We start from the raw sequence: 15,767 nt of genomic DNA, 5'->3' as shown, positions 1-15,767 counted from the left end.
ATTGCAACAAAATAAATGTTAGATTGCTATTAATTATATTTAATTATTATTGTATTTCATTTCTAAATTAAATGATATTTAATTACATTTTATTTTTGTACAAATCTAACCATTTCTAACATCAGAAGAAACAAATAAATGTGTAAACATTTGCTTATTTTGTAAACAACTGTAACTTACCAAGATTCTAACATTGTAAACAAATATTTAGAATATTGATATTTTATTTCCAAACACCCTCCACACGGCTGAAGTCACTCGTCTTCTTTAACAAATTTTTTGAAATTATTTTTTCATTTTTGCAAATTTCAACCATGTGTCTCTGTGCCTGAATGACTCATGTAATGAATGTACGCCATATTACGTGTAACTGTATGACGTCATTACATAAACAAGTCATAATATCATGATAATCATGATATAGATATTTTTAATCATTTAAATCATTTAGATTTGCGATAATATTGTACATGATACGATATTGCACAGCCCTAGTCTCGAGGATGCAGTGCCTCCAAAAAATCCCCTCACTGAGTTCCTCCCATGAAATGATTACAAGTGAACTACGTGATGACGGAAATTTGAAGATATTTTTGAGAAAAGTTTAATTAATCCATGGCAGAGAGCTGTTTGTGTGGCCTGCCTTTCTAGGCAACAATGGACAAAGCAGCTCACTAGGTTCTGGGACACGGCCATTGTGTGCTGTGTGTTTAAGGCAGCAGTGATGTACCTGGCTGAGTGTGGTAAGGCACTAGCTATCCTAAAATGTATTATCTAAATCTCTCAGACACTCCTCTGATAAAGTGTCAAAGCTGGAGGCTCAGGTGGAGTCCTATAAGAAGAAGCTGGAGGATCTGGGGGATCTGAGGAGGCAGGTGAAGCTGCTGGAGGAGAAGAACACAAGCTACATGCAGAACACAGTCAGTCTGGAGGAGGAGCTGCGTAAAGCCAACGCAGCTCGCTCTCAGCTGGAGACCTACAAGAGACAGGTATAACACGAGGGTGCACTCTCAGAGCAAATGTAAACTATAAAGTATGTCTTCCAACAATCCTGGCTTTATATTTTATTTATTTTTTTCTGTTTTAAAGAAACCCTAAACGATAAACAGATAGATATTTATTCTCTTTCCTGGGGCTCCCCTGGTGTAGTTCATTTTTACAGCAGTGTACTGCAGTCAATGGGGATTGGGAGGGGGTGTGGGTAGTTTTCTACCCCACTCCAAAACATGCATAGTGCAGTTTCTGCAGTGCTGTACCCAGAGTAGCAACAACAGAGGCTTTTTTCTCTCTCTTACTGCTCAGTGGAACATCACACTGAATTTGAAGCTGTAATTTTAAAGTAAAAATGTGAGGTAGTGTTCCTTTAAAAAAAATCAAAACTGACACTAAATAAAGACATCAAATGAATCCTAGCATCTAAGCTCTTAATCAGACTGTGCATTCCACCTAAAATGGGGCGGTAGATATGGAGTATACACTGTTTATATCTTTGTTGAACAACTCCTTCCATCCTCAGGGTGAAGATCTTAGCCAGCTGATAACTTTAACTTCATATGACTCACTCCCTCACTTTGTTTGTTATTTAAGGTGGTGGAGCTCCAAAACAGACTGTCGGAGGAGTCTAAAAAAGCAGATAAGATGGAGTTCGAGTGCAAGCGTCTGAAAGAGAAGGTGGACTCACTTCAGAAAGAAAAAGATGTAAGTCCAGACCTCATCAGTAAAACTGGCATGACCATATTTCAACTACTGCATAACATACTCCTTTTAGTGTTGACTTAGTTAAACTTTAATGTAAATGTAATCCCAGATCTGATAAAGACAGTCGTTCAGTATCGTAGAGGTAATTTATTCTGATTTAATTAAGTTGGTTTGGGTCATTTTGTCATTTTTGTTTGAAAATTAACAAGTTAGCCAGCTCTTCATGCAATGCTCTCTGGCAAATTCAATAGGGAGCAAAGCAGCTCCTTAGTTATTGGGACACAGCCATGTTGTCTGTTGTGTGTTTAGGAAAGGAGAGATTTACCTTACTGTTTTCACAATAATCATAACATACCCACAGCCACACCATCATACAGACACCGGATAGTGGTCACAGATTTGGTTACGTTGGACCTGATATAAACACAGTGTGAGGGAATATTATGGGCTGTGATTGGACAATGACACTGGTTTGTTTTGAGGACCCTGATGTTTGTCATATTTTTGTAAGCACTGAAAGATAAATCTGTGCTTTAATACAGGTGAACAGTAGATGCAGTGTGTTGCTTTCAGAATGATTTTTGTTACACGTTTGTCTTTTCTGTCTCTCCTTTTTCTCCCTCCCTCTGTCTCTTTTGCTTGGTCGCTTCCTGCCTTTATCACAAAGCCACACATTTTTCCTGTCCCTTCATTTGCCTCTGTTTCCACTGTCGGTCTCTTCTTCTCTTAGTTTGATCATCCTTTCTTTTAATCATTCCCTTCCGATCCAATAACAACAGAGTTATACAGGATTGGTATTGATGTTTATAACATATTTATTGATTTGTTACAGAAAGCACAGTTTAAATCACTGTACAACATTTGTTCTTTTGTCATAACACCTTGCTATGATCGTTGGAGGGCCTAAATTGTGGGGGTTTTTTCTATAACATAAATTATATATAAAAGATACCTGTGATTTTTGTGTTTTGAAGTCTGCAGCATTGATGTATTTGCTTCCCTGCAGACACAAGCGGAGCAGCACTATTTTGAAATGGTTTAATCCCTGCACATCAAACTAAATTTAGTTTTAGTTGTGACTATGATGAATACAAGTATCGCACACAATTTTTATAGCACACTGCTGGAGGCTGGAGTGCAAATGTGGTACATTTTGGAGTTTTAAATAGGGGACATTTAAGTTTAGTATTGTGTTTACAACTAATCTCTCATTTTATTTTCTGTGTAGCGGATGAGGACTGAAAGGGATTCACTGAAGGAGACGATAGAAGAGCTGCGTTGTGTCCAGGCACAAGAGGGTCAGCTCACATCAGGTACACGCTCAGACCTTTCTAATTAGCCTTAATCATTAGTCTTTTAGTTTCCAATATTTACTCATAATTCATTATCAGTTTATATTGGGAAATTTAGCCTAAAATGCTCTGTCAGTTTCACACACTGCCATTTTCGAGCTCCAAATCTAAAACAGAGGGTGTGTTTAATTTATATTAACAAAAAAATGTTGTATTTAAATCACAGTGTTCCTCAGAATTATTGTAGTTACATATTTCCACCGTTTAAAGATATGGCTGCTGACTGTTGATATGTTTGTTTCTATGTCAGTAGGACTGGTGCCACTGGGCAGTAACGAAGGATCCGATTCGCTGGCTGCTGAAATTGTCACTCCAGAAATCCGGTAAGCCATGTTCCATTAACTCACACTGTAAGCTCGGAAAGTTCTCTTAACCTGCTGTTTAGATGTGAAGAACCTCATAGAACTGTCTTGTAAATTGCTAACTCACAAACTCACTCACTCACTCACTCACTCACACTCAGGCTAAAGTTCTCCACCAGGTGGTGCTACTGACTTGTGCTTTTCGGTGCTTCGCAGCACAGTCACTGTGCCCTTATCTTGAAGATGAGGCTGTGCTCTGACTGCGTGTGTTATGTCATTGCTCCAATGCGACTGTTGAGCAGATGGTGGGGGAGTTGAAGTTCAATTCCTGTCTTCATTTCCTGCATCCCGTCTGCGAAAACTTTAGCAAAAGCTCAAACCCAGACTCAAACACATGCTGCCCCTAAAGCTCTGTTTCCCCCCCCTCTCTGTTTTCATTTCCCCATACTCTGCAGGCCAGCGTGGCTGCGCACACACAGATAACACTGCGCACTGACGACAGCTCTGTTTGTGTTTTATTGTTTGAGTGGATCTTATCAAATGTGGAAGAACAGCTGGGAATTTTTTGCTTTTTCAAAAATAGATTTCTCTTCCTGGATTCACTATCACGCTTTTAACATTGCACAGACATTCTGTTCTTCTGGGTTAATGTATCATCCAATAACAGCTTGGTTTGTTATCAGTACTGATTTCAGTACAAAAACCTATATAATGTGTTGTCATTGTGTTTGTGTAGGGAGAGGCTGATCCGTCTCCAGCATGAGAATAAAATGCTGAAGCTGAATCAGGAGGGCTCTGATAATGAACAGATCGCTCTTCTGAAGAGTCTGCTGGAGGACGCCAACGCCAGGAAGAATGAGCTGGAGTCTGAGAACAGGTAACACACAAGTGCACAAGTGGTAAAAAGTGTGTAAACTCAATTCTGAGCAGAAGAACAAGGTCTTAGACATTTTCCACCCAAAGAACTCTGGTTGTAGAACCAGCTTCGTTTAGGGTTCTATGAACCTTGGTGCCATCCAGTGGTTCCCTCTTTTTCATAGCAATTACAACAAAACTAATGATTAAAATGAACTGATGTTTTTTTCTAAGCCTCAGAAAGTGTCACTCCCTACAACAATTATAAAATTACCTGCAGGTTTAGTACATAATGTCCATGCTGAGGATGTAATTAACACCCTTAGGAAATCTTACTTAAACTAAGAATAACATTTTGTACGTTTATTATATGATCTTTTTAGTTTGAGTGCTCTGCTTGTTAAAAGATTTGTCTAATACAATGATTTTGATTTTTCATTGGGCCCCTCCCTCCCTTCTCTCTCTCTCTCTCTCTCTCTCTCTCTCTCTCTCTCTCTCTCTCTCTCAGGATGGTAAATCAGAGGCTGATGGCAGGTCAGAGTCAGGTGGAGGAGCTGCAAAAGAGTCTTCAGGAGCAGGGCTTAAAAGCAGATGATGTAAGTAACTGGACGTTGACTGATAGAGGTCACAGTTATTGTTTGATACTGTTTTTTATGTATTTTTGGTGCATGACACGATTAAGAACAACAGTTATTTTTATTTAGCAGCTGTACTAATTCCATTTGCTGCTGTTACTAACTCATGGTTGTGTGTATGTGTATGTGTGTGTGTGTGTGTGTGTGTATACATTTGTCAATACAGTTTTCTTTGTGTATTAGTGTTTGTGTGTGTGAGTACTGACAAGCTTTCTCAGGTTATGTCACTCACAATGTTACTCGTGATGTCACTCATGTCGTAGCATGGCCCAGGCATGCCACTGACTCCCATGTCCATTCTGTGTGGAAGTTAAAGTCATCGCCAGGAGCTCTGTCCACGTGTGTCTACCGTCACGTCTCTCCATGACTGTCTGTGTCCTGTTGCTTCTTGCTTGACTTCATCCATTCCACACTCTGTTCCTCTCTCTCTCTCGCTCTCTCTTTCTTTCTGTTAATGTGGACAAGCCTTTCTCACTTCAAGCCTTCTTTTTTCTCTCTCACAATCACCCCTTCCTCAGGCTTCTGTAAGTACAGCACGCGGGAATCAACCACACAGCTGCTCTCTCAATTTGCATCCTTCCACTGCATAAAATTCACAATACAATTCCTCTATGCCCTGCATGCGTGGTGCCCCTTCAAGCCCCAGTCATGGACCCCCCACTAACAACAGCAAAGTAGTTGTTTTTGAAAAACCATATGTACATTTTTTGAGTAAAGTCAGTCAGGCAAGGCATGTTTGCCATTTGAGGTTTGCTTCTTTCATTTGTGCTTAAGCAGCATGAGGAACTGAATCATTGTGCAAACTGAGCACCTTATGGATCATTTTTAGCCCTTGGCAGTTTCTGAGTTCCCAAAGTCTTAATAAATTACTGATTTATTTAAATCAGAAATTTAAACCCAGTTTTTTTTTTTTTAATTTAAATGCACTGTTGATAAAATATAGTCACTGTTACATAGGGGTGATGATAGGAACCAGACGTCTGAGGAGTTTACGCTTCTGGAAGCTCCCTCTCAGAACATGGCTTCAGAACGCAAAGCCTGATCCCTGACACATACTTACACAGTAGTTTTGAGACAACGTTTTTGGGCCATAATTTAGAAGGGCCATACTTAATTTTTTCCTGTTTATTTCCTATACATATAAAGTACGTAGCCGTGATGCTGTTCTTCCTGATCCTGACTGGGGCTTCAACAGGCTTTGGGTTGAATTGAGTTTTGAGATGGGTTTGAGAATCATTGTTGGAAATCGATCCCTCTTTCTGCCCATCAGCTCGTTAGCCAGCTAATGCTAACGAAAGCTAAGTGACTCGGCTGGACAGCAGACGAGAGAGTGGCCGCTTCTGCATGAACAGTCCAGACATATCACAACATCATTGCCCATGCTTTTGTCTGTTGTGTTTTAGAAGTGAAATGAGAGTCTGGAATATGATCTGTTTATAGCAGAAACATGTAATCCCCTTTTTCCCCTCTGAGCTTTGATATTATTTATTTTGAATCAGTGTGTGATGGGCTGAATGTTGTACCTGTTGATGTCACTGACGCTGAATCAGAATCTGCCCTGCGATGAAATCTGTCCAGTGCTTTCACTTGAATAAGAATGTGCTGCTTGGCTCGGCGTCCTCTGTTGGCCGGCGGGCGAACTACAGCCGATGAGGACAGCTTGTTGGAATAAAAGTGTTTACGCCTTGAATTAACTTCTCAGGGATTTGGACAGGACCAACAGCTGTATTTAAACATAGAAGACAAGGCGTGTAACACATGAACGCCAAATAAGGCACATGTCAAGAGGGTTTACAACCAACAAGTGATCCATTATAAACAGAATGGGTTTTCAGGATCCACACACGATCGCGTTGCACAAAAAAAGCTGTGTGTGTCCAGTGTCTGAAGCTAATTACATCAGTCCGATATCTCAAAGACAAGGGCTGTGTCTGACACTGTTTATTTAAAAAATGACAGCTGATCCATATCGGTGCATCTAGGCATAGTTCTTTTCCAACAGGCCTGACGACTTTCTCATCCAAAATTTCCTCAGAATGGTGGTGGAGTGGACTACTGTCCAAGTCACAGCAGCTTCAAGACAAAGCCTTGCTGTGTTTATTAAAAAAAAACAAGATACACTGTTGTGAAAAGAGTAAACAAACTCGTAACCAAATTTATCCAGATGTGATCTGGACATGCAACACGTTAAAGACGTAAACAGGCTTTTTCCTCCTTTTATTTCTGAAGTTATAATGTGTTAAGTTTTAAATTGGATTTCATTGTATAATGGAAACAAACGAGTGTAACTTAAACAATTACGACACTCTCGTCATATCATAGCCTGTAGTGCTAGCCAGACAGGTCTGGCCTCATGTGCCTCGTAGGAAGCATGTGCTTGCCTCCGCTGGTCCAAGGCTGGAGTCAGTGTGTGTGGTGGGGACTTCCACCAAAATTAGCAAAAAATGGTGATACATTTAAACGCAATTGAATTTCAACTGAATTTCTCCCTTTAGGGGACTTGCATTCAGAGCTTTGTTCTTGTTGCATGTGAATGACGTTCAGTTCCACTGCCTTAGAACAGAGGGCGCCAGATTTCTTAAAAATCCCTTGTGTGACTTTTTTTTTTCTTTTCTTGTTTGCTCCCGATTGGTTTGTTTCTGAATTTCCTCTCTTCTGCTTCCTACAGTCGGTTCTGCTGAAGCGTAAATGTGAAGAACATTTGTGAGTATAGCCGTCTTATATTTCTCATCTTTCCTCTATCTACAGTTTAAAAAAACATTCATTAACATCTCCTTGTTTAATCACTCAGGGAGAAATTGCGGGATGCAACCAACGAGCTGCAGAGAAAGAGCACCGTCATCGAAGATCTGGAGACCAAATATAGCACAAGTGGTCCGTTCTTACACCTATGTTGTGTTTTCTGCGTTCTTGTACCTCTCAGGGGACACCAGTGTGACTTGTGCTCTTCTCTCAGGTCAAAGGATTGAAGAACTGGAGGAAGCTTTGAAGAAGAAGGATGAAGACATGAAGCAGATGGAGGAGAGATATAAGAAATATCTGGAGAAAGCAAAGAGCGTAAGAAATGTCTCAAATAGTCTGGGGAGAACGTCAGTGAGACGTTTGGCTTCACTTTGATTGAATATGTTTCATACACTCCTTTCTTCACTTTAAATGACACAGCACTAAAGCGACTTTCTTTCTTACTGCGCTAACGAATGCTAGAAGAACTTTACTGCTTTACTGCGTCTTTTCGTGCTCATAACATGGATATTGTGGACTTTTTTCAGGTTATTCGAACCCTGGACCCTAAACAGAATCAAGGCTCTGCTCCTGAAGTGCAGGCCCTTAAGAACCAACTGCAGGAGAGAGAGAGAATGCTGCATTCATTGGAGGTCAGAATTACTGTCCACACACACACACACACACACACACACACACACACACACACACACACGTATAGAAGCAGGTTGTTGATGGCATCAATTATGGAGAAAAGCCATTGCAGGAATCATCTAGTTATTCCAACAAATAGCAGTACTCTACATGAACTGTAGGGGGCAAAAGTGTAAAAGAGTTTTAATTTTTAAATAATTGCACATTTGTAAATGAGGAAAACAAATAAATAATGGGCCAATTTGTTGATTGATTGAAAATTAATAATAATTCAAATATTTTATATAATAAATATATTTTAAAATGTTTAAATTGAATAATTTGTAGCTAATGAAGCAAATGACGCTAATCACAACTTTAATTGCAGTTCAAATATTGGTTGCTCTTCCACAAATTGGTTCAGTTGTAGCTCATTGGTTAAAATCAATAACCCACTGAGAGTTTAAAGGTGAAAGGTGGTGTGTGTGGTGTTTATTTACAGAAAGAATATGACAAGGCTAAGTCCCAGAGAGACCACGAGGAGAAGCTAATCGTCTCCGCCTGGTACAATATGGTGAGTGACTTTAGATCATCGTCACTGTTTATCCACATTCCTCTCAAAATAAACAAAATAAAATCCATTTGTATCTATATTTTTGGTGTCTTCATAATAATATGATTTTAATTAGTGTTATTATACAACTATAAACATTCTGCTTTTGTTTTTGGTTTTTTTTTGCAAATAATTAAGACACGGGATGTATTTTCAGGCTCGTTCTGTAGAGGGCGCTCTTGTACTGTTCATAATTTAACCGTAGTGGTAAAATACAATGTGAAAGTGTGGGAGAAGTCTGTTTGAGTGAAATGTGGCAGAGTAACGCAGATGATCTCAGATCAGTGCACTGCATTGAGGTGATCACATTTTTAAGAGCAATGAAAGGTAAAATAACTGATCCTAGATCAGTGAATGAATGCTTATGACAATGACTTTTATTTGGATTTTATGAAACATTTTCTCTTTTATCAATCAACCTTTTATTTTTTGTGTGATTTCTTTGTTACATGTTTAGTTTAAATGTATTCATTTACTCGTTTTCCTCTCTTTGATGTTCTCTCTCTCTCTCTCAGGGCATGGCTCTACAGAAGAAGGCAGCGGAGGACCGGTTGGCGAGTACAGGCTCGGGTCAGTCGTTTCTGGCACGTCAGCGACAGGCCACAAGCACACGGCGCTCTTACCCTGGACATGTCCAGCCAGCCACAGCCAGGTAGAGCCACATCGCCACGGCTACCCTCTCCATGGCAACACTGTAGCCAACTGGGACGTGTCTCTGCTCTTTAGCCCCTCCCTCTTCTTCCCCCACCTGAGCGCTTTCGCGTTGCTCACTTCGTCACAGGGTATCTCCACCCATCCTGTTTACAGTTTTCATATTTTCCCCTCATTTTCCTTTCCTGTGTTCGGCTCTTCTTTCCTCTCCCGTCCTCGCAGTCCGGGGGATTTTAAGAAGAGTCCTGTGTAGTCTGATTTTATTTTAACACAGAGAAGTGAAAGCTCTTTCTCATTTATGCTGAGCTTTTTTAAATGAGCTTTATTTTTCCAGCCTGTCTGATGCAGTATTTAACATGAGCACTCTTTTTGTCGGCGTATGATAGAGTCCTTTCAGGAAGCCACCTGAGGAGCCGCTCAAGCCGATTCCCAACTCGTCCACTGTTACATATCGAATAATCGATAGCTCAGTCAGAAACACACATATAAACCATTTTCCTGTTGACCAGAATGGAGTCAGTGAGCCTGAACATGTTTGTTGTCTGAGGTTTGCTTCTTGGAGGAGGTAGATTTGAACTAGACACAGTGTGACATACTGTGTCGTACTTTTGATTAAAAAAAAGCATCACATTGGAATATTTATGGAAAATTGGCAAAATTAAAAAAAATATATATCAACAACTAAATAAAAGCTGTATAGTTAATGGAACTCAACCTGCAAGACCTGGTAGATCTCTCCTTAGAGTAGAAAGTGCCAGAACATCCACCACAGGATCCAGAGCTCAGCATCATTGAATGTGTTTGTGTTTACAGTAATTGAATATTCTGACGTAGAAAATGTAGCTAATTTTCAAAGACTTTAAAAGATCTCATGCGGAACTAAAGAGGCAAACTTCAGAAGCATGTCTTGGCTGATCCGCTGCATTTGGGGTGAACTTTGGAAATGAGAGACACAACCTGTTTTCTGTGACTTCTAAATAATTCACTCAACGTCTAAAATCATGAATCTCTGCTTTAAAAACCCAGTGGCAGACTCCAGACCTCTGAGGTTAACTGTGCTGATCTGGGACCAGCCGTTTTATGCATATAGTGATGTTCATTAGAATATCAAAGGCAAGAACTGCTCCTAGATCAGCAACTTTGCTCTGAGACGTTATTTATAAAAGCCTGTGCTTTTGAGCAGCCTGTTCCATCGTGTCCAAGATGATCACATGTTTATGGCTCTGTGTTTGTTTCTGTGTGTCCTTTGCTTTCATCATTTCTTTGTTCCTCTAATTTTAAGAAACTCATATCTATGCATTGAGCAAATGAAATAACACAAGGTGCATTATTCTTTAGGAGAAAGTTGTATTACAGCTCTAGTGGTGATTACGTTACAGATGTGTTGTTGGTCCTCTGGATAATTCCATGGTATTGTTGTTATACCGCTGTCATGTGAAAGCTTTATGGAGCCTCCTCTTTCAGTTTTTACCATGCCTTAATGTGCCCTATCAGCCTCAGCCTTGGCTTCACACAAAGGCCTCAGACACAGTGGACAGTGCATGTGTACAGTATTGTGGTCACTGAAGGTGTAAATAGCTGTCGTTCTGATTCAGTTACACTTCTTTATGATTAAATACAGTGCATCAAAACCTCATATTTCAGATTCAGAAAGAATAGACTTGGCTTGCTAGAAGGTTTTGTTGCTGATAAGTAAAGGGTTAAATATTGTTTTGAGTTGAATAGGTTTCGTCTGTCGCAGGAGATCCTGAATTCTCAGCCTATAGTATTCTAAGTATAGTTTTTAAATACTTATTAAAAATGACTTCAAAAACCAACCGTGATGTGTATTTACACCTCTAGTGATCAGTGATCAGTGCATGGTACATTGATGTATAACAGACTCCTGTGCTGCCTTCACTACAGTAAACCTGAAGCAGAGAGACCTTCACTGGGGCTGCACAATGTAGGTTTAATTATGTTTTAATTGTTATTTGTTTTTTCTTTTGTATTGTAACTCTGGAAGTTCATTAAAACACATTGGTGAACTGTAGCTAATGCCTTTGTCCATTGAACTACTCGTCTGGAGCTGTGATTGGCCGGAGGCTCACAGGTTAGAGAGCGCATTTTTATACCGAAGACTATTGTGATATCTGCATTGTAGAAGCAGGTGTCACAGTAATAAACAATAAGAAGTGCAGCCCCAGTGCAGACTAGTTCTTTAGGAACCTGCCCAGAGGAATTATGGGAATTCTGGCCTGTATGCATGTATTTATCTGTCATCCCCCGCCACCCTCCTGCATGGTGACCACTGAATCTGTGCCGTTACATCACTCATTCTGAGTCTTTTCATCAGAAGTAACATTAACACAAACCCAGTCTAACCCAAGCTGATCTATTGTCGCTGTGATGTCAGAACCTCATAGCTTTTTTGCTTCTTCTATTTTTATTTATTTAAAATGCCTTTATTCAGCATGATCCAGCAGTATCCCTCCAAATGTGATAAACAGAAACCGACTGATTTTATAGGTTAAGAAACACCGAAAGTGTTTTTATTTTTTTAATAAAAGACTTTTAATAAAAGCTGTCTGGCTTCAACTGCCTCAAAACTGTCCACTCCTCTTCAGTTGTATTTCTTCAAAAGCTCCTCCCACCTTCAAGGTGCATCATCGACAGGTGATTATTGTTCTAGTCTTTAAACTTGAAACTCTTGCCGTTGAGACTTTGCAGAACTGAGGCTAGACAAGTTTACAGAAGGTTTAGTATCAGCAAGTCTCTTTGGTTTTTCCAGATTTCCCCTTTAAGGACTGTCACATACCTTTATGGAGAGGTTTTGATACATCATCGACAATGTAAAACGCAAACAAATATTTATTACCACATGAGACCGAGCTGTTGTCAGTGCGGCGCTTGTCAGTACTAACTGTGGAGTCATTAACATCCAGAAATAATTCATTGCATTGTGTTTTACGACTGTCCATGTTCTCTCTCTCTCTCTCTCTCTCTCTTCCCCTCCTTCCACAGTGATGTAATGGCATGACCAGCCAATCAAAAGTGGGTGTGGCTGCATGAGGGCGCTTGCATGACTGATTGATATGATTTTGAGCCGGTTCCTGACAAAAATAACACGTCAACACGCACTAACACCGCCTGCTTCTTCCAGTTGTGTGCTGCCCCCTACAGAATAAACCCTGCCCCTTTTCATATTTGGCCCAATCACAGAGCCACGCGATCGCTTTTACGCTTCTAAAACCATCGCGGCTGTCCAAGAGGCGCCAGAGGTCAGAGGGAGGTGACTGTTACTGTACTGACTCTAAGGCTTCATAACAGCAAATACAACATGAACTACATTTACTTTGGACTTGGCCCAGAGCCATTTAAAAGTGTTAAAAATACCAGATCCACTTCGAGAAGTGTTACATGTGACCAGGAGGAGGAGGACGCCAGCGCACCATTTTGAGCAATACATTGTTATTAACTTCCTTTCTTTTTCCTGTATTTATTTGTTTTATATTTTTACTTTATTGCCTCTTAATTTGAAATGAAGTGTTATTTCTTTCCTTTCTGTGTCCTTGTTTTATGACCCGTACGAACAAAATATGTTGCTTTCTACACTGCAAAAAATATTGCTTGGTAAGTGAAATCATAAATCTAGTCAAGATTTTGAATTATTCTCATTTTGATATTGTTATACGATCATTGGATGTCGTTTATTTTAATCTAGATCAAGGGCTTTTAGGTCACCGTGCTCAATGCCACCCGATGGCTACAGGGGAGTAAACCCACCCTGCAAAGTCCAGATTCCACTCTTCAGTTGGTTCAAATGCTGTCAAATCCTTAGAGAAATGTTCCAACATCTGTTGTAAAGCATTTCCTGGAAGAGTAGAAAGAGGGACTATTTCCCTAGATTTCAGAACACAAAATGTTGGCACAGCATGAGTCCAAAATCTTTGGCTATAAAATATTCAAAACGACAAGTCTCAAGAATGAGAAATATCAAACATATTGACTAGAGTTTTCATGCTGTCAGCTGCCAGTGCGTCTTTATTTGCAGTGTATTCAGCGTGTTACTGACTTGAAGGGTATATGCTAATGCTTAGCCACTTAGCTATCCCTTCATAACCATGACATTTGTATTTATCATTGCTTTTCTTTTCCTCTAACTTATCTACAGGCACATTCATCTTTCTGTTTTAATCTGGCTAGTGGTTTGTGTGCAATGTTAGCTTGTTGTAGCATCAAGCTAACTAAAACACAGTTGTTGTTTTTTTTTTGTTTGTTTGTTTTCTACATGATAGAGATATAGTATTACAGTGAAAACACAATTAAAAGGTCAAGAAGAAGCTGGCAAATGAGAAGTAAAAGAAATGACCCTGTTGTGTGGTCATTCAAGACGACTGTTGGCAGAAAACATGATTAGCATACAGGTAATGAGTAGCAGAGGAATAAGGGGGCGTGGCCATTTTCTTGCAAGTGCATTTACCTCAGATTAGTAGAGTGGGCAACCATGACACAACTGTACGGACTAATACAGTGGTGATAAGAGGAACTCCACCTATTTATTTCAACATTTCTTGTAACAAAGTCATTTACAGTGGTTTAATGAGGATTGGTTTATTTTAGGAAATTCTTTACAGTGATGGTGAATGGAACCAGATGTCACAACATCCACAGCAGAAGTATGGCTGAATTATTTTTATCCCAAAACACCAGAGAATCTACAAATACTTGATGGTCAAATAGTAGTAAATTGCCTCAGCATGTATCCCTCCGCCAAGAATGATTTTTAACAAGTTTTACTTACTAGGTTCAATCACAAACACAACCACCTTAAACATCTAAAATATATTATTTAAATGGGGACATTTAACCTAGTAACAGAGCTTGTGAACTCTAGACCAATCAGAAGCAGCTGAACACACTTGTCCTATGATATCAAAGCCATAATTTTCTGGCAGTCTCACAGTGCCAACCCACACCTTAACCACACACAACATGTCCAGCAATGCGTACACATCAGGCGTGCAGAATCTCTAGCAGTACACTACATGTGTGAAAGGGTGACTCCGGAAAATGTCCGGACCTAATTCCTTGGAGTTCATAAGTGAAAACAACTCTGTATTCTCTGTGTTGATGCCTCAAGACACAGTGGAAGTGGTGATCCTCTCTAAATAAAGGCCTAGATATAGATTCCTCAGAAAATGTAACTGTAATCACAGTCACAATATTAATCAGTAAAAATACAACTTAAATATTATTATCCCCAAATATTTCAGCCCTAAAGTATTTGTAATAACTTCTTGCGAGAGTATTATATTTTAGACGTCTGGTTAGTCACCAGCATTGTGAACAGTTCACAGTAACCCCTGCAAATGACTTTTTACCTCATATCCATTGCATTATGCAGAAAATTTGGAGAGATATAATGGGGAGGTTCTGTTTTACCTGCTGCTTCTACTTTCTCTGCTGTTACCAGTCGGCATGTCCATATTATGCAATAGACCAATATTTTGTTTAAAAAAAAAAATAAAAAAATGTAATGACTTCTTTAGGGCAGATTTGAGTTTTGTTTTTATTTTGGTGTATGATTGGGGGGCGACGGCTGTGTGTTGATTTGCATAAATGAATGCCCCCTTAGTTTCAGTGTGGGTTCTGTTTTAATATAAAATTCAGACCAAAAAAAAAAAAAAAAACAATGACAGCCGTCCATTACGAGATGTGCTTGAAACTGTTGCTGTCCAGACCTCAGTTAAAACCCCCCAGAAAAATAAAAGAAAAGAAAGTTTCTCCAGTTTTATGGTTGCTGTATCTTTTTTTTTTATGAATAGGAAGATTCATGACATTTACTCCAAGTAGCAAACACTCTTTCCATTTGCCAAGTTTTATACTGCTTGTAAACAGTGTGTACATATAGAGTGAGTGGAGGACGTTTCTTGTCTTTGGTATAAAATAGAGAAAAAGAGAAGAGGTTTTAGATGATTCCATGCCGTGTCTCCATTAGAACTGTGTTGATGGAAAATGTGCTTCCTACGCTGCAAAAATGTACAGTTGTTAATCAAGTTGTAAATAAAGCTTGTATAAAATTTGAGTGTTTGGATGGTGTCCCTGATTTTATGGTGTGCTCTCCCTGTGTCTGCACGGGTTTCCTCCAGGAGCTCTTGTTTACTCCCACAGTGCAAACATACTTTAGTGAATCTGTCCGAGGGAGGGACTGTGTGAGTGTGTGAAATAGTGCACACGTGTGAGTGTGTGAAATAGTGCACACGTCTGAGTGTGTGAAATAGTGCACACGTGTGAGTGTGTGAAATAGTGCACACGTCTGAGTGTG

General features: G+C 39.6%; 1 protein-coding gene across 3 annotated transcripts in view; it reads left to right on the top strand.

The window, feature by feature from the left end:
• The window catches only part of hook3 (hook microtubule-tethering protein 3), a 37,117-nt gene extending 21,622 nt beyond the window's left edge, over positions 1–15,495 (top strand). For 2 of the 3 annotated variants that reach the window (XM_066651648.1, XM_066651663.1), the window contains 13 exons: positions 788–989; positions 1,588–1,698; positions 2,927–3,011; positions 3,301–3,373; positions 4,089–4,229; positions 4,716–4,803; positions 7,511–7,545; positions 7,634–7,716; positions 7,799–7,899; positions 8,112–8,216; positions 8,699–8,770; positions 9,325–9,461; positions 12,464–15,495. In XM_066651648.1, the coding sequence (XP_066507745.1) occupies positions 788–989; positions 1,588–1,698; positions 2,927–3,011; positions 3,301–3,373; positions 4,089–4,229; positions 4,716–4,803; positions 7,511–7,545; positions 7,634–7,716; positions 7,799–7,899; positions 8,112–8,216; positions 8,699–8,770; positions 9,325–9,461; positions 12,464–12,479 (1,249 nt within the window). In that variant the 3' untranslated portion in view covers positions 12,480–15,495. The remainder of the gene's footprint in view (positions 1–787; positions 990–1,587; positions 1,699–2,926; positions 3,012–3,300; positions 3,374–4,088; positions 4,230–4,715; positions 4,804–7,510; positions 7,546–7,633; positions 7,717–7,798; positions 7,900–8,111; positions 8,217–8,698; positions 8,771–9,324; positions 9,462–12,463) is intronic. The other variant, XM_066651656.1, reaches the window with a different exon arrangement.
• Positions 15,496–15,767: the final 272 nt, after the last annotated feature.

This window comes from Hoplias malabaricus, chromosome 2, assembly GCF_029633855.1.
Source record: "Hoplias malabaricus isolate fHopMal1 chromosome 2, fHopMal1.hap1, whole genome shotgun sequence".
Classification (NCBI taxonomy): domain Eukaryota; kingdom Metazoa; phylum Chordata; class Actinopteri; order Characiformes; family Erythrinidae; genus Hoplias; species Hoplias malabaricus.
Note: the sequence above shows the minus strand (reverse complement) of the source record. Positions and strands in the feature narration are given on the sequence as shown.